The sequence below is a fragment of the Rousettus aegyptiacus genome, unplaced genomic scaffold (genome assembly GCF_014176215.1).
Source record: "Rousettus aegyptiacus isolate mRouAeg1 unplaced genomic scaffold, mRouAeg1.p scaffold_m13_p_3, whole genome shotgun sequence".
NCBI classification, from domain to species: domain Eukaryota; kingdom Metazoa; phylum Chordata; class Mammalia; order Chiroptera; family Pteropodidae; genus Rousettus; species Rousettus aegyptiacus.
The window spans coordinates 114,004,279-114,031,393 of NW_023416306.1; the positions used below are offsets into that span (position 1 = coordinate 114,004,279).

At 37.9% G+C, this 27,115-nt stretch overlaps 1 protein-coding gene across 3 annotated transcripts in view; it reads right to left on the bottom strand.

The window, feature by feature from the left end:
• Positions 1-1,778: 1,778 nt before the first annotated feature.
• FSIP1 (fibrous sheath interacting protein 1) overlaps positions 1,779-27,115 on the bottom strand; it is a 146,434-nt gene continuing 121,097 nt past the window's right edge. For all 3 annotated transcript variants that reach the window (XM_016152185.2, XM_036238522.1, XM_016152186.2), the window contains 2 exons: positions 11,001-11,511; positions 1,779-2,290 (listed from right to left, as the gene is read on the bottom strand). In XM_016152185.2, the coding sequence (XP_016007671.2) occupies positions 2,244-2,290; positions 11,001-11,511 (558 nt within the window). In that variant the 3' untranslated portion in view covers positions 1,779-2,243. The remainder of the gene's footprint in view (positions 2,291-11,000; positions 11,512-27,115) is intronic.

The following is a 27,115-nucleotide window of genomic DNA, read 5'->3' on the forward strand; positions in this document are numbered from 1 at the left end:
AAAGAAATTCTACTTTAGGCATGCAGCATACCCAGTTTATTTTTCTAGGCTTTATCTTTCATTCCGCTAATTACAATATAACTGACTTTTTAAATTTCTGCAATGTTGAAACTTCGTCTGTTAACTTTATTGCTGAGAATTATACGATTTCCATGAAATATCTTCTTTCCTTTCTTAGAGAAAAGATTATAATTGCTCTCCAAATTCTACTTTATGAATTGTTTTTCCTAAATATGCCATCCTGTACTTTTTCTTTGTCTTGCTCTTTTTTTACTTGCTTCCTAATTACATATTTTTAAGAGGACTGTTTACTAAATTCTGTAATATGGGGAAAAATTAAAAGCATCACGTCAAGTCGCTAACTTTTTTTCCTGCAACTGTTTGTGTGTCTCAGAGAGAGATGGATTGAAGGGCATTAACTTCAGGCCCTGTGGAGATTCACGATAAAAGTGGTGCCAATAGTCTTCTTGAGAAGTCCTAAGTCCACAAATCTCAAATTTTAAAATCCTAAGTTCATTCTTGAAATGAATAAGCTCTCATTCTTTCTTAGTTTTTCATCTCTATCTTGTTCTATCATTAGGTCTAAAGGGAACATTAAAATAAAAACACTGATTTTTAATAAGAACAACCCCTCTCCCTATCAGAGTAACATTTCTTCTTTAATCTGAAGGCTTGATGTTGAATTATAAATTCATCTTACCAGTCCTTGTTAGAGGAATCTTCAGTTGACATGCCGTGGAATGGTGTCATCTCTTATAATGGTAAAATTCATCACTTAGGATCATTCTATTTTCCTTCTGCTCTGTTAAACTCCTGGAACATAAAGTCTCACCATGCCCCAAACACCACCATTTGCAGAAACACATTACAAAGCCATAAGCTCTCTCCACCTCTCCAGTCATCTCTCTGTCTCTCTCGCGCTCTCTCTCTGTCTCTCTCGCGCTCTCTCTCTGTCTCTTCTCTCTCTCTCTCTCTCTCTCTCTCTCTCACACACACACACACACACACACACACACACACACACACACACACACACACACTGAATAGCACAAGCACGTGAGTTTAGAAAGCTGAGCTCTTTTGAAAGGCTGATGGGCAAAAATGGCTCCTCTCTGTCACTGCTCCAAAGTCCTACCCCTATCTCCTCTCCCCTCTGACTGTTCTGACCCAAATCCTACAACACATGTCATTCCTATGAGAGTTTAAAACCATGACTTTTAACTTCTACTGGCACCCCACAGCAAACCTCTGAGCATTAAGATAAATTACACTGTAGCACAGACATTAGTATGAATCGTTATTTTAATATAAACTGTAAGAGGAGGCTCGAAAAAGAAATTGCTTATCGATTTCTCTGAAAATAGTAGCTACAGAATTCTTCATTCTAAAAGTCAAGGAAATTTGATGTTGGCAATCACTAACAGTATCCAATATCAAGTGATGAAAATTTGCAAATAAAAAATAATAACACATATACACTAACACATAGATAGTACTCCAAATTTCATTAAAGGCAGCACAATAGCCAGCTCTTTTTTTAATCAAAAATAAATTGGACATCTAGTTCTAATGCCAATTCATCATATGTAGTGTTGACATGAAATTTTCTCATGAATCCAGGTTACTGACTTGTAACTAGACAAACCTTCTCTCTTAGTTCCACAGAATTTTTTAAAGTAGCTGGCTGATCTTTATTTGCTACATTCTAAAAGGCAAACTCTCAAAGATAGCAAATCGAAAGTAATATATCAAATAATTCAAACTCCTCCTTAAGATAGTAAATTATCCGAACTTTGCTTTATTGAGAAAATTCATTTCTATGGCAAGTTGTACTTAACAGGCATGAGAGAGGAGGGAAAAAAGGAAAACCCGGGCCAAAACAAAAATACATAGTGTTTAAATTTGTCTGAATCACAGTCAAGTTGTAACATATAAAATCAAATACAAAACAATCATAGCACTTCAACCAGTTTTAAAATACCGACACATAAAATGTTGGTTTCTATAATGTATTCCTTATGTTGCAAGATTAATAATAAAAAACAATTTTCTCAGGAATTTCAATGAAGAAAACCATTGAACAATAATATCGATGAAATGCAATCCAGAAAGAATCCAAATATTAAAATCATTTGAGGAATGGTCTCTACAATGCATTCACTGAATTCAAAGAATCAGAAAAAGTATAAATTAACTTAATTTACCAACTTTCTTAAAGCACACCCCAGCCAGCAAGTCTTTGCTTAAGATTCTTTACATTCTTCTGTCACATCTTCAATCTCTTGTTCATCTGCACATGAAAAACAATAAGCAAAGTTTTTAGGCAATAAGAAATGTGTACATAATTAAGAAAAATCATTCAGCCTATAAAACATTAAATCCTTTTACGCATGAGACAATAACCACATTCTTAATGTTTATTGGACAGTCACTATAAGCTACATACAAAGTTTACAAGAAAAAATGAAAGATAAGGAGCCTGCCTTCATTAAGCTTACAGCCAAGGGAGAATGTTTTGTTTTTTGAGAGCTAAAATGGTTATGGATTTGGAGATAGATATCAAAAAAAAAATAAAAATTTTTTTTTTTTTTTTGCTTTGAAGTAAGTCTGAGAAGTCAGGTGAAACCAAAAATAAATAATATATTTAGAGTAGATAAGAACTGATCACCTTTCGTTTCTTCGATGTGAGAAAAAATTATAACACAAAAGTGAAATGGAAATATTCTTCTACCAACATTAGTGAGAAGGTTATCTAAAAGGCAGTATTGACAACAGAACCAAATAAAAAACAATAAAAAAAGAATCAGGAGGAACTGGAACCTTCATATCCTGCTAGTGGGAATCTAAAATGGTGCAGCTGCTTTGCAAAATAGTCTGGCAGTTACCATAAATCCAGCAATTCTACTCCTAGGTACATGCCCAAGGGAAATGAAAACATACATCCATCTAAAATCTGTACATCAATATCCATAGCAGCATTACATATAACAGCGAAGGAGTATTAACAACCCAAATGTCCATCAATTAATGAATGGATAAATAAAATGTGTCTCGCATATCTATACAACAGAATATTATTCAACAATAAAAAAGGAATGGAGTACTAATACATGCTACAACATGGTTGAACCTTGAAAACATTATGTTAAATGTAAGCAGAAACAACAGCCACATATTGTACATGATTCCATTTACGAGAAATGTCCAGGCCAGGAGAAATCCGAGAGAGAAGGTAGATTAGTGATTGCTGCAGGCTAAAAGGTTGGGGAAAATGGGGAGTGACTGCTAATGGGTACAGTGTTTATTTTAGGGGTGAAGAAAATATAAAATCGATAGTGAAGAACGCACAATTCTGTGAATATACTAAAAACCATTGACTTGGATAGTATCAAAAAAAGTTCTGTCTATATCCTAATTCTTGGAACCCGTGAAAGTTACCTTATCTGGAACAAGGGTCTTAGCAGAGGTAATTAAGCTAAGGACCTTGAGAAGATCATCCTGGATTATCCAGGAAAGGCCTATATTCAATAACAAATGTCCTTATAAGAACAGAGGGAGATTTGAGACACACAGAGAAAAAGGCAATACGAAGACAGGCAGAGATCGGAGTGATGTGACCACAAAGCAGGAAAGCGAAGAATGTCAACAGCCTGAGAAACAGAAAGAAGAAAGCATTCTCTAGAGCCTTCAAGCAGAGTGTGGCCTTGCTGACACCTTGATTTCAACTCTGGGCCTCCAAAACCATGCAATAATAAATTTCTGTTGTGATAATTTGTTCCGGCAACCACAGGAATCTAAGATAGGTATATAAAATATATGTCAACAAGCTGTTATTTAAAAAAAAAAATCAACTTAACAATTAAGGGTAAATGATTTGTAGTTGCAGAGAGTAAAGTGAAAAATGTAGTGATATTGTCAACCCACAGAGAAGAAATATTAAACAAGATGTAGAGGAAGGTGGGATGAATATGAAGCAGACCTCACCTAAGGTGAGGAATGATGAGACCATGACCTCGTGCCTTCATAAGTGCTATTCCTATCATCTACAGTGCTCTCCTTGCTCACCCAGAAAAGGACCACTCATCCTTGGAGGCGTAACTTGAATATCACCTCCCCATCTCCCCATCTCCCCAGTTTTCATCATCCCCTCGGCAGTGTTGCCATGTACTTTGTCCTAAACTCTTATTATAATTGTCCCCACCCTACTGTGACTATCTGCTTAAGTGCCTGCCTTCATCAAAAGACTATGAAATAATTCAGAGTAGTGATTATGTCCTACTCATTTTATATCCTAAAATAATGTCCTTAATAAGATGAAGAACCAAGGGCAATGACACTGAAGTGTGGCTACATGACAGAATCATCCAGACCCTGCTCTCAGAAAGTGACTTAAATACTGATGAGCCAAACTTTAGCAATTTATTTAATTCATCTGGATTTAATCGACATATTGATCTGTTTTAAATCTCACCAGGTGATTCTAACGTGCAACCAGAAGTGAGAAGTGCTGCCTAAGGAATGGACTCAGTACAGCTTAAAATGTCAGAAAGGTTTGAGGCAGATACCAACTAGGAATATCTAAAAATCACAAGTATACATAACCATGAAAGAGTCGAGAACTCAAGTGAGGACATGCTTGCTCTCGGTGGCTAAGGAGAAGGTTACCCAAAAGGACAATAGGGATGGCTGGAGAGAGAAGACAATCTGGAGACATAGTATCTTCATCGGGATGAAATTTAAGGTAGTTTCTTCATAGAAATGAAAAAAAGCAGGAATTGAGCAGGCAGGAAAAAAGATACCTTCCGATATTTTCACCACCACCACATATACTAATATTTTTTACAATCCTAAGGTAGAGTGACTAGTAAACCATATCTAGGATAGAGCTTTTCACACTTAACCTGCATACAAATCACCTGGCAATTTGTTAAAATTAGACTCTGATACAATAGATTTGGAGCAGGGCCTGGGACTCCACATTTCTAATAAGATCTCAGATAATGACAATACTGCTGGTCTAGTCAGATGATCTTCAGTAATTTTTCATTTTACCCAATCTGAATAAAGCAATGAAATCAGAAGTTCCCAATAACTGAAAGTGACAAGTATATTAAATATTAAAACTCTCCAATATGCTGCTGCTCACACTACTATCAAAATGAGAAAATGATAATTTATACGTAGAGAAAAATAAATGGCAGATATGTACATGAACAGTCTATCTTAAGAAGAATTGGACTAAAGAAAATTAGTTTAAAAATAACTCGAAAAGATAAAGTCCTCAAATGTAAACTTACTATGTACTTATGTTATATATAAAAAAGGAACGCTGGAAATTTCTAATATGGCAGCTCTGATGTTTTGATCAAATACACTTTGGATGAGGATTAAGTTACTAAGAGCATCTAAGAAGGAATTAGCAGCCTTAGAAAAGTAATTTAACAAATACTAATAGGGAAGCCTGAAGGCAGACACTGAGAGAAATAGTCCATCAAAACAAGTTAAGGATTGACCTAAGAGCAAGTCAAAACATTTCTAAAAGAAAAAAAATCAGCTAATAGTATTACTATTTTTAGAATTTCACTGCTCCATTGCAAACCAGAAAGACTATATTAAAACAAAGAAAACTTTCTCAATACAACCTAGTTTCTTTGAAACTATTCAGGTGGTATGAATCATAGCATATATTAACACATGTCCCCTTCAAACCACAACAGCATTGCCAAAAGTCAATCCACCTGCAACCAGCCTTCATCGAGCAAGTTAGAATCAAATAAAACTTTGATGGGCAGAATTTCAATATGAGGTATATTCAGATTGTATAGTTGCCATTTTTGATAGAACTTGTTCTATCCGAGGACCACAATAGAGTAACATAATTAGCTTTCTTACATCTAAACTGAAACCCATATTTCTCAAATATGCACAGCAAAATCTTGTGGTTTGCATCAATCTAACAGGCTGAACATGCCATACCAGAAATTCTGATTTCAGTAAGTCTGGCTAGAGCCTTTGACATAGGTATAAAACAAGCAAAAAACTCCCCCAGATGACCCCAATGCTCACCCTGGTTAGGAATAATGTTCACAGGGTTCCAAAGAGCCAAGCCCGTGAACTAGAGAGGGCCGGACGCGGACCATATCTTCCTGGAGAGTACAACCCCCTTCTAAAGGAACATCTGCTACTCAGCTTCCCTCACTGGTGGAAGGATCTGCTGATTTGTCAGAAAAGTCAGAAATCCAGACATTTACAGGAAATCTCCTGATTACACATTAAATACCATGTAAGCCAAACAAGTCCACTCACTGACCTAATCATTTTATGTAAATTTTCTCATTCGCTCTTATTATAACCCTATAGGGTAAATATTAAGCCATCATACTTATAATGAAACCAAAGTGTAGAGGAGAGTGAGATTAAGTAATTTGCCTAAGATCACCTGCCAGGAGCAGAGCAAGGATTCAAACCCAGGTATGCCTTACCCAGAGTCCACGCCCCTAACCACCAAGCCAGATTGTGCCAGTGGGTAGGCAAGCCAGGCATCGCTCTGCTTGTCTAGGTTCTGGCCTGGACTGTTAGCTTTGCCCTTTGGGTAATTTTTCTATGTTACGTTTCAATTTAGAGCAACCAACCACCCCAGTTTGCCAGGGAGTGAGGGTTTCCTGGGACAAGGGACATTCCATGGTAAAACCAGGACACTCCTGAGCAAACCAAAACAGTTGGTCACTCTAGTTTTCACTTAGGGATGTTATTTTTAAAACAACTTCACCCAACTCATTTTCATATTTGTTATAGTATTTTTAAGAACACTATTCACTAAATGGATCTTATGAGAAATCCACTGTTTTCCTCGAAGAATTAATATAGTTCTGTCCCCTTTATTACATAACTTTGTAACCTTTTTTACCCTATTCTACTATTTTTGTTACTCGTTATTTGTTTTACTCTTTATTATATGAATTTCTGTTAATAAGTAGTTCAAATGTTTTGTGTCAAAAAAGAATACTTTTTATGATCTAGAAAGCAATTCAGCATAAGATCATTTGACTAAATAATATACTGACCAGTGACCTGAATCATTTTCCTTCTCAAGTGCCAGCGTACGCAGCAGTGGTTCTGAGGTTAAGTGGTACCAAGGAACACCTACTTCTCACTTTTCTCATGCTCCCATGTGGAGGAACTTACAGTGGGGAGGCATCTGACCTCAATACTCTCCTGATGGGGAAAAGAGCCAGTTATTTTGATTGGTGAGTTTGGAAGAAGAAATGGCACACTCAGGGCAGCCCCTTCCTCCAAGGAAGTCAGCGCCCCCTCCAAGGGTGCTTCTTTGCTCCTCCATACTATTAGTTCCACATGAACAGGTCTCCATAGGTGGGACTTAAGATTTTCCGCTTCTGCTAGTGACCGGATGTATAAGTTTACTTTGGTGGTACAGCATTAGGAAATCTGGCTGCCTACTCAAGTCACAACAATCCCCTACATTTCATCAGCAATAAAGCCGATCTCTTTGATCGCCATTCGCTGGGACCCATCTCTCTCTCAGTTGGTTCTGATCTGGGTGGGAAAGAGAAGGTGCTGTTTTTGATCCCCTAGAACCCCAACAGTGAGTGAGCACAACACTGAATTTACTGAACCTTGTATCCAGAAAGTCAAATAACAGTAGTTACCATTAAACTTAATGTACAAACATGAAATATGATGTATTTCACAGTGGAAACTTAATACACCTGTAAAGTAAAGCCTTACTTTTCAATACCATAACTTAATTTGGTCCTCAGTGCCATTAGGTTTGGTTCTCCTTTGAAGTATTATCTGACGCTGCATTTTAGCAGCAGAATTTTAACACTTGTAACAGACCTCAGTTCATCAAGGAAAAGAAAACTTCATACCAATAATATTTGTTATTGAAAGAGAAAATGATAAATGGTATTTATTTCTTTTCTGTCTGCTTATAGAAATCTACTGTGAATCACATTCACATGTATCTATTTCCCGAGAAAGAGCCAGGATATAATGTAACAGCTGAACACACTGCAACTTCTCCTTACCATTTCATCTTTAAAGGGCTTTTTGCCCAGAAAACTGGTTTAGCATTTGGTTTTGGTGTACACTTTTGTAGAAAGTACATAATGTACAATTTAGTATTTTAGAATAAAATGTATTAGCAAGTTATTTTAATAATCATAAATGCTGAGGTTAGTGAAATAAAAACTCTAAGTTTAGATATGCTAACACACTCAAAATGATAATGTAGGACCTATTCCTTAAGGTTTGTTATGTAATAAACAGAAAATAAAATATGGTGCACATATTCACATTTATACCATCTTAATCCTCCAGACACAGGTTGTTACAATCATACATTAGGATTATCTGGTGCCATCAGAGGCATGTTCTGTGTAGTTAGAAATACGCCACGATAGTTTCTTTCCTTTAAGTCACATTAAATTTTAGTTCATTCCATCTTGTCATGTTCTGTTCAGCAACAGATATACATCAGTGTGATACACATTCACATGGAAGTTAAGTCATATCTTAGCGAAATGCTGTTCTAAAGCACCTCCCCCCCCACACACACATATATACACACACATTGATCCCATATAGGAATGATCCTATATGGGAATGAGGCCCCTATATACATCCAATTAAGTAAGTGTGGGGTAAACAAAGAGGTGATACAGATATTTTTTCTCTAATAAAAACCTTTTGTCCAAGAAGAAAGAAAATACACTAAAATTTTAGAGTTGAACAAAGTTTTTGTATTTTCGTCTTTCATTTATTAAATGAAGATCTTTGATGGGTGAAGGCAGACCACACCCATCTTACTGAATTACATGTTGTAAGTGAATTCTGCTACTGGATAAAACTTTATAGTTTGTAAAATTTCATTTTTAAAAAAGCTCAAAATCTTTATATAGAACGTGAGGCTTGCATAATTCTTTGTGATACCACCGGCTTTAGTTTATAATGTGAAGAACAAATATAAACCATATTTTCAATATATTATTCTAAAACTGGATAATTTAAATTCTTTTATTTTTTAAACAGGCCCTTGGTTTAAGGCAGCACTTTGGATATGATGGAAGATGTAACAATGAATCAGAAGACAGGATCTCTGTCCTCAAAGAAGTCACACAATTTTGAGGAAGAGAAAATGTGTGTGCACATAACAAGGTGAAGACAGAGTGTGTAAAATGATCTGATAGGGGACCAGTGCTCTGGAGAAATAAAATGTTTAAAAGAGGTGGGGCAGGGAAGGTTACATTCAGAGTTGAAGGGGTACCTGAGCATTCCTGAGGAACTTAGGAAATCCTGAGACCAGATTAGCTATAATCTGAAGAACATCTAGGGACTAGTCAGAGATTGATTAAGAAGAGAACTTCAGGTCACATTGTGGAGGCCTTGAATAGCAGGTGAAAGAATTCAGATTTCATTCAATAGGCAGTGAAGAGCCATAGAAGGTTTTTGATCTGGGAAGTGTGGATATCAAAGCTGTTCTTTGAGGGAATCAGTTTAGTGGTGGTTGACAATGACAAGAGGAGGGGAAGAGACCAGAGGCAGGGAAGCCTGACAGAGGGTTATCGCATTGGTCCAGTCGAGGTAGTAGGAAGTACGAGGAAAGGATGGACATGGGAGATGCTGCAGGAGGAGACAACCAATGTTTGAAGATTGAAAGTAGAAAGCAGGGGAGAAAGAAGATGCAACGATGATGCAGATTTTGAGCCTGAGTGATTGAGGGAACGGAGGTCAAGATGAAAATATGAGTTGAAAGAAAGATGAGGAAATCAGTTTGAGGCCATATCTCAATGAAATTGCCTTGCAGGCAGATAGAAATACAGGACTGAAGAGTCAGTTCAGAATTAATAGATAATAGATTTAATAAGTAATATTCGACAGATAATATATTTAATCTACACTAGAGGAAAAGTTGAAGCTATTTAAATAGATTCACCAAATACAGACTATGTTAGACCTCTAACACAGATTAATAATTGAAATTTTTTATGTCAAAAACTGCCCATAGAATTTGCATCCTGTATCACTATACCATTGTAAGATGCAACATTGGATTAAGACAAAATAGCTGAGAATATATAAGTAGCTGAGAGGGAAAGTCTGCATACAGAAACTCATAAAATTGCAAGAATAAATGGCATTTTACAAATTAATTCCTTAGAACAAATTTTCATCACTGAAGTTTGGAAGTTGAAATACTAAGCAAATCTATTCAAATTCTTATATCTATTCAAACTAATTTCTCTTTTTCTCTGAAATCAACATTGATTTCTGGATAACCATCAAGAATATGTTAATCTAAGTGTCCATCAATGAATGAGTAAAAATGATGTGATATATACACACACATATTACTGAAATACTACTCAGCCATAAAAAAAGAATGGGATCTGGACATTTGTGATGACATGGATGGACCTTGAGGGTATTAGAGAAAAAAGTCCAATGGAGAAAGACAAATACTATATTTCACTCATGTGTGTAATCTAAAGAGAAAAAAAAAAAGAAAAAAATGAACAAAGAAAACAAAAACAAACTCATAGATACAGAGAACAGACTGGTGGTTGCCAGAGGGGAAGGTGATTGGGGGTAGGTGAAATGAGTAAAGGAGGTCAATTGTATGATGAAGGATGGTAACTAGACTCTTGGTAATAATCACTTTGAAGTATATACAGATGTCGAATCATAACATTGTACATCTAAAATTTATGTAATATTATATACCAATTTTATACCAATTTAAAAAAGAATATGTTAATTATCATTAATAATATATTTCATAAGAGTACTAATCTCAACTTTGATCTCATACAAACACTGATAAATATATACTTATGTTTACATGCTCTTAATCAAGACGTCATCTATGACTCACAAACATACCTCCTTTACTTTATCCTACTTTACTTTAAACTATAATACTTTTATATTGAGATGTTTAGTAAGAATTTTTCACCAAAACACATACTCTCAAGCCTTACCTGTTTTTGGTTTCTCTGAAAGGCTGAGTTTCAGATGTTGGTCTTCGGATGAAAGGCTCACACTGATGCCATACAGTGGATCATCCAAGAAAGAAGGCCTTTTCAGTCTTCCGATGCCAAGAGTCTTTGACATAAAATAGTCTTTTGTATCACTAAAAACCTCATCCTTGGAAAATTGGAGGCAGTTCATATTCTCAGCTTCGATAACAAGAGCTTGTGACATGTAATGCCCAGTCAAGGCTTTGGTGAGATAGTAGCCTGTAGATGTTTTACATTCTGCATTCTCATGCTTATTTGCATCTTCCACCTTGGTGCTTCTGACCTCTGTTTCTGACATAGTTGGTAACTCAGAGAAGATAGATCTGGAGAGCTGGGGGGATTCAGGCATAATATCCTCAATGTCCTTCTTTTCTCTTTCTGAAGAAAGTTGAATCATAGATTTTTGTTTGAATGTGCATTCATCCAGAAGACACCTTAACTGTTCCTCCGAGAGACCTGATGTTGAATCTAACTGATGAAACAAACCAAAAATTTTCATAGTCAATTGACTGAGTAAACATTTATTTTTGGTAAGCTTCCAGTAATAAAATATAAATGCAAGTGCCCAGAAACCCCTTATGCAAAACACTCAGCAAAATCATTCATTTTAAAGAATCCAGAATTGCAGGAGAAATGTACAGCACCCCTAGAGAATAAGTTTAGAACCAATCACATATGCTAAGATCCAGGAAAAGGTCCCACAACACTGATGGAAATGAATTACTGCACCAATTAACCAATACTCTTTCTATACGTAGAAGTAACTTGAGCTGAAATAGAGATATTAGAAAAGCACCTTCAGTTTTATAAGGCTTGGAACATCAAACAGGAAGTAAGCAATGAACTCTTTGATAAACAGCCAGGAATCCTGCCATAATCTCCAGTAGGTATTTCTGTTCCTACCACTCCTCAGTGTGAATCCCATCACCATCCAATTTCTTAACTGGAAAAAAAAATCTCAGGCAAACAGGGTAGGCTACCCTTGCCCCCAGGGATTCACCACTCCTGTGTCTGTCCACAACTTTCAACAGACAATACCACTGAAGACAGAAAAGGAAGGGTGATGGGGTGGTGCATCCTGAGATGTGTAGATGCTTCAAAGCTACAGGCCTAGAGAGGCCAGGGGCATTCCAAAAGCAGTGCATTCTGGGAGGAGGACTTGATCAAACACATTTAATCTCTGCTTGTAAAAGTTATCAGGATTGAGTGTTTCCACCAAGATCTTACGGATTTCAAAATCTTTTTTCTTCCAGTGATGTTCTCAGAAAATAAATCAAATGAAAGTATAGGATTATGTTCTATAAGAATTCAACTGAGCAGCATGCCACTTGAATTGCAACAATCTCAAAAAGGAATAGGAATAAAATACATAGAAACACACTGAAAATAGTCTTTTCCTTCTCTAAAGAATGAGCACCACCCTTGATTTACATATTGGATTATCTAAGAAAACATAAATCCTCCTTTACCTTGTAATGAATTATCTGATAACAGAAAATCCTCCATAAGAAAACCTAATCATTAACAGCAATGGCTTTAATTTCTACTTTAGTAAAGAAAAAAAAAATCCATTGGCCTCCCTTTATAGTACACAATAAGAATTAACCAAATATTCTGCATATATAAAGTATTGGGGTGGGGAGCTATTATTGGTACTAGTAAAGTTAATTCCCCATTATTGTGAAATGCTTCTAATGCAACTAACAAAAAATAGTATGCAAAACAAATTTTGTATCATGCTTTCAAAATATATCGTGTGTCTTCTATTATATTTAACTTCTATAAATTAAAAACTGGTTTTCATAGTGGCAAGCGCCCTTATGAGTTTGAAAATAACAAGAAATTGTCTGGAAATGTATTCTTAATAATTATCTGGGATTCAAAATTCATATAATTCACCCTAAGGTTAACATATGACAGAAAAATAGGAGTTAAATTATATGTTAGCAAATCCTGCTTTTAATCACTAGACATTTCAGGCTTTCAGTTGTGGTACTTTATCCATTATTATTAGGAGCTCTCCCTTCACCCTATTCTGTAAATCTAGTCAGCTAAAAAATGAAGGCTGTCTGTCCTTTTATGGTATTAGATACTTAAAATACACTTTTAAAATCTGCTTATATAAAATTGCTTAAAATAAGTAGATGATTCCCTCGGATTTAGAAAGAGCCCACTGAGCTTCATCCTTACCAAACATCCTCACTAAAGGCTTACCATATAAAATTTCCAGACACTAGAAAAAAATCCATCTATCCTGGAGCAGGAGGATGAAGAATTACGGAAGGAGGTCTCTGGGGGGGAAAGGGTGGAGAGGTGAAAGATTGGTAGTTTATCTAGAATGTTTCACCGCTTCCACAAATAATATTGATAAGATAGATGCTTGACAGTTCTGATGATGTATTTGGCAAGATACAGAGAAATTAAGTAAAAGCAAAAACAAAAGAACTCAGTGAACAAAAAGCTATACGAAAAGAAAGAAGAGGTAGTGTTTCAAATATATAACACAGAAAATTAAGCAGAAAAAGATCATTATTATCTCTAGAACAAACAAACAAGAAAGGATACCAGAGGACACTACTTGTTTTTGTTGTAATATGAATAGTAATAACTGAGGTAACCAAAAATTGTGATTTAACTATTTTGGGGAAACAGGAAGAGAGAAAAGGGGTAACAAAGTTAAATCTTTAGCTACCATCACAGGAAGTCAATATATAATTGATAAAATAATATGATACCATTGTATTATTGATTTAAAACTTTACATCACTGTAAATTGGTATAAAACTGATCAATAAAGTAAATTATTAAAAAAACAATATAGAGGTAAACAGGAAAAAAATCTAAAGGAATTAAAAGCGGTTGACTCTAGTGAGCAAAACTAAGAGGTGGGGAAGGATGGGGCAAGGAGCATCATTTTTAAAACATTTTAACACAACTTTTTCTCTATTTTATTATTACAATAAAATTTTAAATTAACTTAAAATAAAATATAAAAATAAAAGTAATTTAAATGCATTCAAATTGTTTCATAAAATTAATTTAAAAATAAAAATCGGAAAATTAAAATGAAATTCCCAACTGATTATATCTTTGGGCATCAGAAGCAGATCCAGGTTTTAAAGAGCCTAAAATGTATATAATCTTGGAGCAGGGGTAGGGTGCTTCTTTTAATATATATATATATGTATACACAGACACACACACACACACACACACACACAATTACAAATAGGAAGTAAGTACAAAAGTGAGGGGTTTTTTAGAATATAAAAAATCACGACAAATTACTGGAACCTTAGAAAGTTGAATCTATCCTTACATTATCTCTTTAGGGCATTTATCAGAAATGCTTATGCAGAAATGTTTCCTGATTGCAACCTGGCTTCCTCTCCCCACTCAAGGCTCATATAAGTGAGGGGCGTCTTGATGCTTCAGCTTCACTGGCTTCACAGTAAATCTACTTCTGGTTGCTCCAAGATGAAGAATAACACATTTGAGTTTGTGCATACACAGAAATAAGCTTACCTATCATGCAATCACCCTGATCCTCTGAGGAAGCAGACTGATGGGAAAGAAAACACAGAAGACTAGAACTTGGGCTTGGGTTCAAGTTCTGCCATCTTTGCATGTCACCTAAGAGACATGTCTCCTGCTGTGAAATAAGGAACTAAAGGTGATTTCTAAATTAACTTTTAGCTCTAAAATGGCTTTTTATAAATAAAATAAAAATAAATATAAGTTATTTTGGGCAGAAGTTATGAAAACGAGACAATAACAAAAAGTGAACTTTTTTCTTTAATTTCTTCAAAATACTAATTATGAATTCAAAAAGTAACTAAAAATCCTCTGGTCTCAAAACGTTATAAGTAAAAGTGAACCAAATAAATTAAGCCTTCAAATTAAATTAATTTACTTATAGTGTTTTCTGAGTGGCAATGCAGAGCAGAACCTTCAACACAAGTCATCTTTCTCATCTTTTGATTCCCTGCAGAGCCTTGACTACAGCATAAACTCAGTAAATTGCTGTTGTAGTAATTGAATGAATTAACGTCGCTGAGTGTTTTAAAGTAGCTAGATACCACATTAATATAAGTTATTTACAAATGCTGAACTAGGCTAAACTAGGGCTCTATCACAAACATCCTTAACTACCCGTGATAGCTAAGGGACCATGACACATACCTTTCATCCAAATTGCTTTGAAACTTCCGAGCTGGTGAGCTCCATAACTGAATGACTTTGTGCAAACATAGTGAAGTAACCATCTGTTCAAGTATTCACCTCAAAGTATTTGTCTTTCACGCCAGTTTTAATTTTCCAGTATTTCAGAAACAAGTTATTATTCATGCTATTCCTGTCCTTCATAAAATTCATCATAGTGCATCTCTGTCTTCATTTTTCCAGACTAGAGTCCAATCTATTTTCTCTCCTTATACGAAAGCCCCTCTCTTCCCACCTTCATCTTAGTAGCCTTTTTTATGGATCTTCTTTCTTGTTTTAGCCAAAACACACACATTCCACAGTCAAAGAGTAAATGTATTGGATTTTCTCATTAGGAAAAGAATATAGAACATCTGTAGCTTTAGTTCTCCTGCATGTTGCTGGTCTTGTTGGCACACCAGGTGATGTTTTACAGAATAGTAATAACTAGCATTTATTAAGCACTTACTCTAGGCCAGATACTGCTCTATGCATATTGCATGTGTCAATTCTTTTAATCTTCACAGCAAACCTATGAGGTAATTACTATTGCTATTTCTGTTTAATAAATGAAGAAACTGAGAAATTAAGTACCCTTTCCATGGTCCTATAGTTACTAAGTGGTGGACCTGGGATTTGAACCTAGGTAGTCTGGGTCCACATGGTATGGGCCCAACTACTACGAAATCCTCTCACTATAAATGATTTCTCCCTCTACTATTTTCTAAATATCCTTTTCCCAACTGACATTTTTCTGTCTACTCGCTCAGATAAAAAAAATATTATAAATAACTCTTCCTGTAGAGTATTTCACTTAACTTTGGATTTTATTACCCGTATTTGTTTAGTATCTCATGTAAACTTACATAGTGTCCTCTCTTTTTGGGTCATTTCAGAAAAAAAAAAAAAAAAGCCAACCCCAGCTCCATTCCCAGGATGCCCACTGTTTACTCTTCCCCACCTAGATAAATACCAGTTTGGTGTAGGAGCTAAATCTGATGAAGAGGGAAACTTGCAATTGCTGGAGATGGATCACAGACTGGATTACCTCATCCTCACCCCTGCCTCGTCTCCTATGCTATATATCTGGAGTTTCTCCAGCCATAAAAATCTTCAGTTATTTGAGGATTGAATTTGTTGACAATGCAATCAAGATTATGTCTCTGGTACAGATAATCAGAAAGTCTGCCCCTATAAACTAGCAGAGGCAATCATATCCTTTGATGTAAGCTTATATCCGATTCCTTTTTTCTCCACAAATGCTGAGTTCCTAAAGACCCACCCTACGAAGCCAATACTATTATCACAAGTAAGAAAAGGGTGGAAAGCCAGAATGTCCTAAATGATTAACAACAAGAATATGGATTCAAATGGCATTCAATGACATCAAGTTCTACTTTAAAATAAGCAACTAGAAAATATTCCACCCTTTGTTTAGTTACCAAGATATAAGTTTATAACTGTCTGTTGTAGCCTCTGCAGGCAACACCTAAGAAGCAGTTAGTTTTAATGGAGGTTTTTTAGCCATAAGGAACAGAAGACATCCTTATCTCAAAAAAAGGGGAGGAGGACAGGCCATGAACTCCTTCAGTTTTTCCTTGTCTGAAAAACTATCTCAGATGGTAAGGGTGAGTGTTGCTATAGGATCTAAGAAGTCACCTCAAAGATACCAACAGCAGGAAATGAAGTATAGACAGGCCTTTAAGGTCCGCAGCTGAGAAGCCACCAGGAACCAAAATCATGTGACTCATCATTCTCTTACTGAGTCTCTGTAGTCCCTTAACCCTTTGTTTGTCTGATGCGTCCTCCTCTCTGCAAACTAGCTTTCCCTGATTATTGATGGTTTCTGTTCTTTTACAACCTCAGCTTGCCTATGTAGCATAAATGGTCCAGGTCCTCATTCAACATGACCTTAAGAGTCTGGCACCCACCAATAACTGACAATGGTCTCTATGTCTACTAGCTCAACTTTTCAAGCAAGATGATGGACTGACAATATCAGTGCCAAGTGTGCACCACTACTCCAATTACCTGTGGCGAAGGTTAAATGGTATGAATGTGGCCACCCAAGTCCATGATTTTGGCAGGGCTGTGGGTAAAGGGGGTTTCCCAAAGAAGAAGGCATAAGCAGAGCAGAGACCCCAAAATAAATCTTTTTAGAGATAATGAAGTTTGTAGCCAACTAAAAGATTAGTAATCAAGGTGTTTCAAAACTTGATTGATTCCATTCAATCTGACTACTCACTGAATAGTTAGTTCATGGAGATACAAAAGCAGAATTACTTGTCAGAAAGTATTCACTTGTGGATAGAATAAGCTATACTTCCAGTTGGACTATGAAGCAGGACTATCAAGTCAATATACTCCAATTAGGCTCATAAAGCCTCAAGAGGTTCTTAATACTTCCTGTGGCTCTTTGAAATTAAATAAGTCTAAAAATCATGGGGGTATAATGATTGGTGTTCATTTTAAAAATCATGGGGGTATAATGATTGGTGTTCATCAATAGTGCTAATAATTCATGAAGGAATAGCCTTATTCATCCTTCCCCTCCTAGCTCTGTTTCCCCTATTCTGTTCTTACACTGAGGCTACCCGAATCATATAAAGGCAAGTCCAACAGGTACAATGCTCTTAGGAGGCCATATAAGTGACCAAGTGTCCTAGGAGCCAGGCAAGATCTGGATTATTTTTACCCAGGATAGTCAGAGGGTGTCTGGCCAGAGGAGAATCTGAACTCTAGTCCAAAGGGAAGTAAAGGTCATTGACAGAGAAATTGTGTAAAATAGTAGGAATAAGGGTTGAGGTAAGGCTGTAAACAGGAAAGTGAATCAGCCCCCAGGTCAGAAGCCGAGAGAATCTGTCAACAGAATTACATGGAGTGAGAAGTAGGTCAAGGCGAGCAGCTCTAAAGTGAGTTCATGAACGTCGTGGTGGTGTTGGAAGCCTGCTTTTATGTGGGGCTTGGCATGTCAGTGTAACAGGCCATGAACTCCTTTAGTTTTTGGTTGCCTAAAAACCTATCTCAGGACCACCCTTGCCCAGGTCATCGATCTTCCCCAAAGGGCTTGGAAGGTTTTGCCTGATAGGTTTGCCTGGCAAAAGGCTGCTGTGAGCATTCCGTGATGGTGCTTCTCAGCTCAGGTGCCAGAGCTGGTCTGAGTGCCCCACAAACTCCCAGCAAAACAAAGCTTGGCCAGGAAGTTGTTGGGAATGAGGCGAGCAAGTTTGGATACAGAGCACTTTTTGGGTCACGGCAGGCTGGGCCATTCACCTAAACCCCAATTCCCCAGGAAATATATCCAGGATGTCACTTTTAGAGCAACTAACTCCCACTGCTATGCAGATCGCTGGTTTACTGGATAGTAACAGTTATGAAAATCATTTGTATAGTCTTCCCTACTCTCAATTTGAAAAGTCTATTTTCACTATATAGAGGTAAGTTGTGTCAAGGGAGGCCATGAAGGGGTCAGAAGTCAAGAAGGCAACTAGGTATTTAAATGCCTTACCTAAAGCCAGAGTCCAGATTGAGCCTCACCTTTTGGTAGGAGGTCAGCTGAGAGATGAGTCAAGTTAGAAAAATTCAGTATAATCAAAACCTAAAGAACATCTGTATGCTCACAGGACTGCCTCTCTAGAACTTTAAATACTTCTCTTGACATCATCTAAACTTCCAAAATGAGGAGAAGGTGAACTCAGAACTCTGTCTCCAGAATCTTCAACATGCATTTTCTGAGGTGGCCTGCAGGTGGTTGTGCTGTGGTCCCTGCAGGATCACCTCCATCAGGGCTCATTTAAGGTCTGGTCAGGGGAGAATATCCAGCAGGTGTTAAGGAAAATAAATGGCCACCACTCACACCCAGTCTAGGAGGGCACAGAGGAGGCCATCTACTGCTGCTGAAACATGGCCTAGAAGGTAGTACCTGTCTTCACAAGCCTGTCAGTGGATTGGACAAAGTCTTCATGATTTGACCATGAGTAATACTGCTTTTCAGGGACACAGGCCCTCGATATGTGATCAATGTCACATTGATCAGCTGACAGCTCTTCTGTCTCTTGCTCTGAGAAGTATCTCACTATTGTAGCATTATCTGGACCCACCAATTAGAGAGAACACTCAGTTGAACACCAACATAACAGAGACCCCTCAGATTGATGTTCATCCCTGGGAACTAGAAAAGGAAACTGAATAGTTCCCTTGAATGGACAAAAAGTTTCCTAGCAGTACAAACAATCCCAGGAGCCAAGCTGCACTGACATTAAAATGCTCCAACAAAAATCAAAAAAGGGAGGGAAAAAGATGAATGGGACTAAGAGGTTCAAACTTATAAAACAAATAAGTCATGGGGATGTAGTGTACAGCATAGAGAATACTCCAACATAGCAAGATTTAATTTAGCCCTCACCCAGATCTGTCAATAACATTGTGATAGTGTTGTACTGTGTCAGATGGTTGCTGGACTTATCCTGGTGATGATCACTTCTTCAGGTATACAAATGTTGAATAACTACAGCCTACACCTGAAACTAATACAATATTGTATGTTAACTATATTTTAATTTTTTTAAAAAAATTTAAATGCTCCAACAAAAATCAAAAAAGGGAGGGAAAAAGATGAATGGGACTAAGAGGTTCAAACTTATAAAACAAATAAGTCATGGGGATGTAGTGTACAGCATAGAGAATACTCCAACATAGCAAGATTTAATTTAGCCCTCACCCAGATCTGTGCATTTGCCTGCTGCCAGGCTGACTGGTACTAACGTGGCTTGTGCAGCCCCCACAGCTGTGGATCCAGGGATCACTACTGATGTCACTGCATAGGCCCTCAAGTCACCCACAGGCACATCCCGCCCCTCTTGCCTCCCACCCAGAACTTCTCTATTGTTGCTGAGGTGTGAGTTGCAAATAAGTATGAGATTATCAGCTGGCCACTTCTGGACTTACTTGTGCAAACTAGAAATGCAAGTCTGCCCTTGGGGTAGATATTGACCAAAAGGGGAGAAGAGCCAGTGAATAAAATCCCTCCCCCAGCAAGACCCTCCTGAAGGTAATCACCCATACAGATTATCTCTGAAGATGTCCCATAAGATCAATCAGCTATACTTGCTAGCAAGCAGTGGTCAGATCAGTAATATAGCTCTCATTTTCAGTCTTACTCCATTTTCTCTCCACTTCTGCTTCTCTGGTATTGCTTTCGCCAATTAAATGGTAGTATGCATATAGGCTTTTGCTTCAGGCTCTGCTCTTCCAGACTAAGACATTCACAATAAGCAACAGCTTCCAAGTTCTGGCCAGGGCTCTAGAAGTGGCAGCTTGAGTTGTACAGGGCGGGCCTGGGAACACAGGGCCAGCAACTCCACCGCAGTCTCTGCAAATGGGTCAAAGGCTGGTAGGAGGGTGCTGGCAGGGGGCAGGGATTACAGAGCTATGACCAGCATTGGCAAGGCCATAGGAGGGAAAGTGATGCTTCAGGATCCTTGGAGCTCGGGCTTAATAGCTGGTTCCTACTGGCATGGCTAGATGGGAACAGCAGAGCACTGCCCAAGGGGTGGGGTCAAAACAGAAAATCTCTTGGAGTCCTGGGAGGACATTTGCCCAGGGCAGCCAGAGGTAACGTAGCTGCAGGGAAAATATGAATTGGACCCAAGAGGAGAAAGCCAAAGTCAGCTTTGGTTTGAGAGTCAAGACAAACAGAAAGAAAATAACAAGCACAAGGTATAAAAGATGTCATGGTATAGTATTCTGGACTAAAGCACACCATCTGCAGACAGGGGAGGCCTGCCCTCCTTCTGGGTAGGCAGAGTACAAGATCAGGCCTGAGTTCTAAAGGGAGTTAAGCAGGAGCAGACCCTACCAGTCAGCAGAAACTTAAGTATCAAAATGAGAGGCTAGGCAAGCCATGCAAAAAGGTGACATTCTTCCACATCTTAGATGTGTCTCCTGCACCCTTTGTCCATGTTGTTTTCCCACAGCTATTTATAGCCCATTTGGTAAAATTACCCAAGTTAAGTGTTCCTTAGGTTGTGTGCTATCTTTTTGAAAAACACAGAAACTCCCAGATGAAGAGGAAAGACCCTTAACAATAGCACAGAGTAGTAGAGGGAGGCTGGCATTTCTAAGCTGAAATCCGAGCTTGCTCATTCCCCCGTTGTTACACCTGAACAAATTACTTGACCTCTCAAAGCCTCACATTTCTAAACTGTAAAATAGAAGCACTAACAACTAGCTGGCTCCTAACAACTAGTTTTGAAGAATACTAACAATGAACAATTTGCAATGAGCACCATATACATGTGTGAAGCTGCTAGCACCGTGACTCATGCAGAGTAGGCAGGATGTCAATCGGTGCCAAAAATATCAATAGTAATGTTAAGCTTCAGTTTGAGAAGCTGATAGTGATAGTGGCTAGATGATCCCTCTTAGGAAGTCTTCACATTCCAAGTTCAACATTCCTGCCCTTGAGGGTCTCTCTGGGGTACCAGGAATAGAGCTTTACTGATCATCTCACAACTAACAATTTGCAATGTGTACTCCAGTGGATTAGTGTGGGGGCTAAGAGGTCATCAGATGTTAGGAGAGGGCACACAAGAGGGAAAGGTGGAATGTGAATCTCTGTCAACCCTGTAGGAAGGTATTCACTTCAGAGCAGACACTATTAAGTCTTCAGTGCCAGAAGGACTCAGAAAGGGGCTGGGTTCGAGATACTTTTTATCTTTGCTCAAAATAATCAGTCTCAAGGCTTGAGATAAAACTTGTGAAGCACAGGGATTTAAGTGAAAAGGGTTTATCCCTTGCTTCCTGTGTGTGCACATGCATGTGCGTGCACACATACACAGGCACACTCAGAACACTTTCCCCTTTCGGCAATCCCTTCCTTCTCTGCTCCCTTCCCTTCCTTCTCTGCTCCCTTCCCTAAGGTATCCAAAGACCTCATGCTGCCTCTTCAGTCCTCTCCACCTGACCACAACCCCTTCAAAAAGCACACTCAGTTCTAAACTTTTTAAAATGTTCCATATAGCCCCCACATTAGAACTTACCTATCCTGAGATATGTTTCCTCATTACTGTCCCTAAGACTAAGCAATCCAGGTCACTGCATAACCTTCCCGATGAATAAGCTCACATTTTACAGAAGCCTTTTTCAAATCAGAATTACTTTATCCATAGAGGTAATTCTAAAAGTGGGCATCCAGGCCCCATAGCTGGATAGTAGAAAGATACTTAGGCAATATTGTTAGCACCCCCAGTTCAGGCCACACAGTTAGGTCTAGTCTCGTTCAACAAATGATGGGCCCTGTAAAATCTCATCAGATCTGATTTTCCTCTTGGATGTAAATCTAGCACCAGAGAGTTAACTCCACATTTAACTTGTTGATCAAGGAGAGCTTTTTTTCTGGTCACAAACGGGAGACCTGTAGCTTTTCCCAGGGTTAGGCAAGTGCTCCTGAAGCTTTACCCTGTCTAGACATGTATCTGAAACATCTAATTACCCCTGTACATTCTGCACAGCACACAAAGCCCGACGTCATTACATAAACATGAAGCTCCCTATGAATATTGCTGCTCAGTGAACTGTCCTTTTACATTTGCCAATCTGAAAGAGAAATCACGCTGCCACTGAATATAAGGATAATATACTGTGAACAACAACTTCCAAGTTTTGCTGTGAGCCAAACTGTGGGCTCATGGTTCTTTAACTCCTGAATTTAATTCTCGAGAATTTCTAAATTCTCTAGAAAGCAAAAAACAACAAAAAATTCATTAGTGAATTAGATCCAAATTCAGAAGGATATAGATTGATGTGTACTCTCACTTAAATGATGCTTAAATTTAAATTAAAAATTTTTCCTTCCACATACAGCATGAGGCTATTAGAGAGGGATAACTCTTTCTGCCACCCTCCCTGGTCGTCAGGTCTCATATCAGGCATGCATCCAAACTAACCCTGGTTAGGCAGCTGCCCTAAGGTTGAGGCATGGACTAGACAGGGTTTATAGTCTTCAGCTATCCACCGTGTACCAGGAATGTTGACATACATTATTCCATTTTATACTCCCCACCACCCAGTACAGGAAACTGGGAAAATGTTCTCTGCATTAAACAGATGAAGAAATTAAGGCTCAGAGGAATTAAATATCTTGGTCCAAGACCCAGAACTAGTAAAAAAATGAAGCTGAATATAAAGTCAGGGCTTTTCATATTTCTACTTGTCGTCACAGAAATGCTTAGAGTTGATTAAGCTCCATTTTCCAAGGAGAGCACTCTAGCAGCAGCATGTTACCATGACAGGCCCGCACCGCACCTTATCTTACCTCTGAAAACGGTACACAGTCAGAGTCCCTTTCACGTCATAAACCCAAGGCAGAAGTGTGAACAAGAGGCCCTTACCAGTGGATGACAGCTGCCCTCGGCCTCCCCCAAACCTGGAGTTCCAGGTTACATTAGCACAGCACCCTCTGAGTCTGCCTTCTCTGACAGATGTTAAGCTTTTCAAGGCCAGAACCAGGTCCTCCTCATTTCTGTGTCCCCAGGTCTATGGCATAAGAGCTATATAAGGCAAAGATTTGTGGGCTACATGAAACAGTCTTTGGGTACTCGTCATCTTCTGCAGTGGCACCACACTCCTAGAAATTAAATTCAATGGTCTTAGTCTGTACCCTTACTAGCCAGTGGTCCCAGGATATGTACCAGCCCCTCTTCTCTCCCTTGTTCCCTGTTCCTTCTGGACCCTGCTTTCCCCACATGGCTTTGGAAGATAATGGTTTAATCAATTATTGACCTTTCACTTATGATTTGGGCCAAGTGGATAACAATGTTTTAATTCCTAAAGAGTTCCCTAATATTTCAGATCACAGCAAGGATAGACAGACAGACATACTGTTTGAAGGGAGAGGATACTTCTGGTACTCTCCATATCACCCTTCACAGGCAATGACTCACCTGTGGGCAAAGACGGTGCAAACAAAGATTGTCCCCCATCCCTACCAACTTCATGTCCACTGACCAAGGAAAAATGCTTCCGATTCACAAAAATTCCCCAGTACAATAAAACATCTATATTCTGGGCCTATCATTGCAATATTCACTACAAGTCTGACATAGAGGTTTAATTTGGTCTGCCATTAAAATAGAACTGAATAATAATCACAGTCTTTGATTGTGGTTAGATTTAATTATGGAAATCTCATGCGCTTATATAGAAAGCCTTGAGCAAAGCAGAAAACCATTTCTTTTCATAAGTATTTATAGGGAAAGAGCTTTCTCAAAGGTTCTTTATTGGTAAATAAACATTTCATATAAACAAACCAAAATAGCCTTTCATGAGTAGGGACCCTATTTTCTAATTGTGTCATGTTAACATTCTCTCTTTAATTTCCAGTGATGAGCTAGGACAAGCTCCAGCCTCTGCACCAGGTCAGGGTAATGAGTCGCTTATTTAGAATGGAATATGAATGATATCAAGACCGTCAAGTACAACTGATGTTCAATTAGAAACATGACCTATTGGAATATGTTAAAATGTCTTGGCTGAAGAAATAGAAATATGCAGTAAAAGCTTTAAATCTTTGTACTTTGATTCTATAATATAGAAAATACTGTCTCTGGAAGTCTAATAAAATAATGAACAGCCTTTATTTCCTTTTAATCAAATTTCAAATTAATATTTTAACTTCAAGTAAGCGGAATAAAACCACAATTTCCCCCTAGATCCAATAATAACTATTAATTTAAGGATAATAGGCTAAAATACAAAATGCATAAAAACAGAAACACAGAGAAGTGGATTCAGGTAAGTGCTTCTGGATATGAAGTCCCTTCCTATAATTACCATTTTTTAATGTCTAAAATCATCCCACTTAGACTATCCTTGCAAAATGCCAACATAACCGATTACCTTTCTCTCACACCATATGTACAATGTATCTGGAAATCTTTTGGGTCCTACCTCAAAATATATCCAAAATCTAACTCACTCTCACTTCCTCCCTAATCCTAATCTCCCCTCACCTAATCAACCATCATTTCTCACCAGATTGCTGCATGGCCTCCAAACTGTTCTTTCAGCTTCTCTTTGTTGCCCTACTGAGTATTTTCAGCTCAGAGTGATTCTATTAAAAAATGTAAGTGAAATCACTAGGTGCTTTTCTGCTTAGACTCTTCCTGTGGTCCCTAGCTCCCTCTGAATAAAAGTCAAACTCCTTAAGAATTTGGTTTCATATTTCTATCTGTATTTCCTACTCCCTCCTCATTCACTTCCTCCAGCCACACTTACTGCCTTGCTGTTCACTGACTTGAACATGATGGACATGCTCTTGTCTTAGGGCCTTTGCCCTTGCTGTCCATCTTTTGGAATTGCTTTTCACCCATATCTTCAAAACTTGTCCCCTCATGTCTTCTGAGCATTTGTTCAAATGTCATCTTTTCACTGAGCCCCTCCCTGACCACTCTATGTAAAAGTACAACAGTTTCTACCTGTACATGCATTTCCTGTGTCCCTTCCTGGCTTTATTTCTCTCCATACATAGCACTTGCCCCTTTGTAAATACTCCCTAATTTACTTGTTTGTTGCCTGCCTCCTCCCACAGAATGTAAGCTCCATGGGGGCAGAGATTTTGACTGATCACTGCACCACCTCCAGAGCCTAGAAAAAATATTTTGACGTGGTAGAAACTTAACAAATATTTAGCAAATGAATGGAATACTTTTTCTGCGAGAAGCATGTATTGCACATGTTCATGCACATAACCATGATATAAACATCCTTTTTTATCCTCTGTTAAGATTTTATCTCCAACATCATGAGTGATATTTGCATTATTTATAATCCTTGCTCAAAGGATTATAAGTTCATAAATCATTTTTTCTTACTTGTGGGTCATAGCAGCATCACAAACTAAGTGTTTCTTTTGGATAATCTAGTGTTTTTAAATTTGTTAAACCTAAATGCCTTTAAGAAGAATGTGTGTGTTCTCTAATCAGCCAGAGCAATCCCCTCTATTGTCTTACCTTCATCCATCTCATACATTGATGTAACCTTCCTGGTCTCTGAAGGAATTTCACTTAGCAACATCTGCATAGAACATATTATAGATTTCATAAACCAGCTCCATTTCCAAATACAACTTTCTACTTTATCTAGCAATTCCATTTTGGGGCCAAGAAAAAAACTTTCTTAACTATCTTTCCCTTTATTCATTTTCATCACGACACTAGCATATGACCCTTTCATGATTTTTTAACTACAAAATAAAGTGTCTAGAACACAGTGAGCATTACTGTGTCAGCAGTGAGGGACAGAGAATGAAGCTTCACTGTTGTATGGATGCGGGAGACTAGATTGTCTCCTTCCGTTAACATACATGTATCTTTTACCAAGACATCAGTGCTATCTGCTATATCCTACTTTCCAGATCCTATTAGCATGTTCACAATATGTTAGAATAGCATGGTATATGGGTGATGGTCAACAAGCTGGTAGATGAAATGGTGACATTGAGCCAGAAAAAAATATATAACTCTGAGACAAGTTAGTGAAGTTGTTCTGCTGCTCTTACCAGATAAAAGAAAACTGTTTAGAGTATTCTCAACTTTTTTGCCTAGAGGAGAAAAGCATTTGCCATATATCAACTATCAGGGCATGTGTTGAGTTGCTTCAATTGAACAGAGCAACTGTCCACTAATTTTTGTATTTCCTCAGTCACTCTAAATAAACACACTCGGGTCTCTTTAGCAGGGCCCTATCTAGCAAGTTATTGACTTGCTTTCACTTAAAAGATGTTGGGCTTATAAACTGATCTCCATCTGGGAATTAGGTGAGAGGCTATGATTTCCTATTGTAATGGCTAAAATCAACCCTCTGTGTGCCAGAAGACC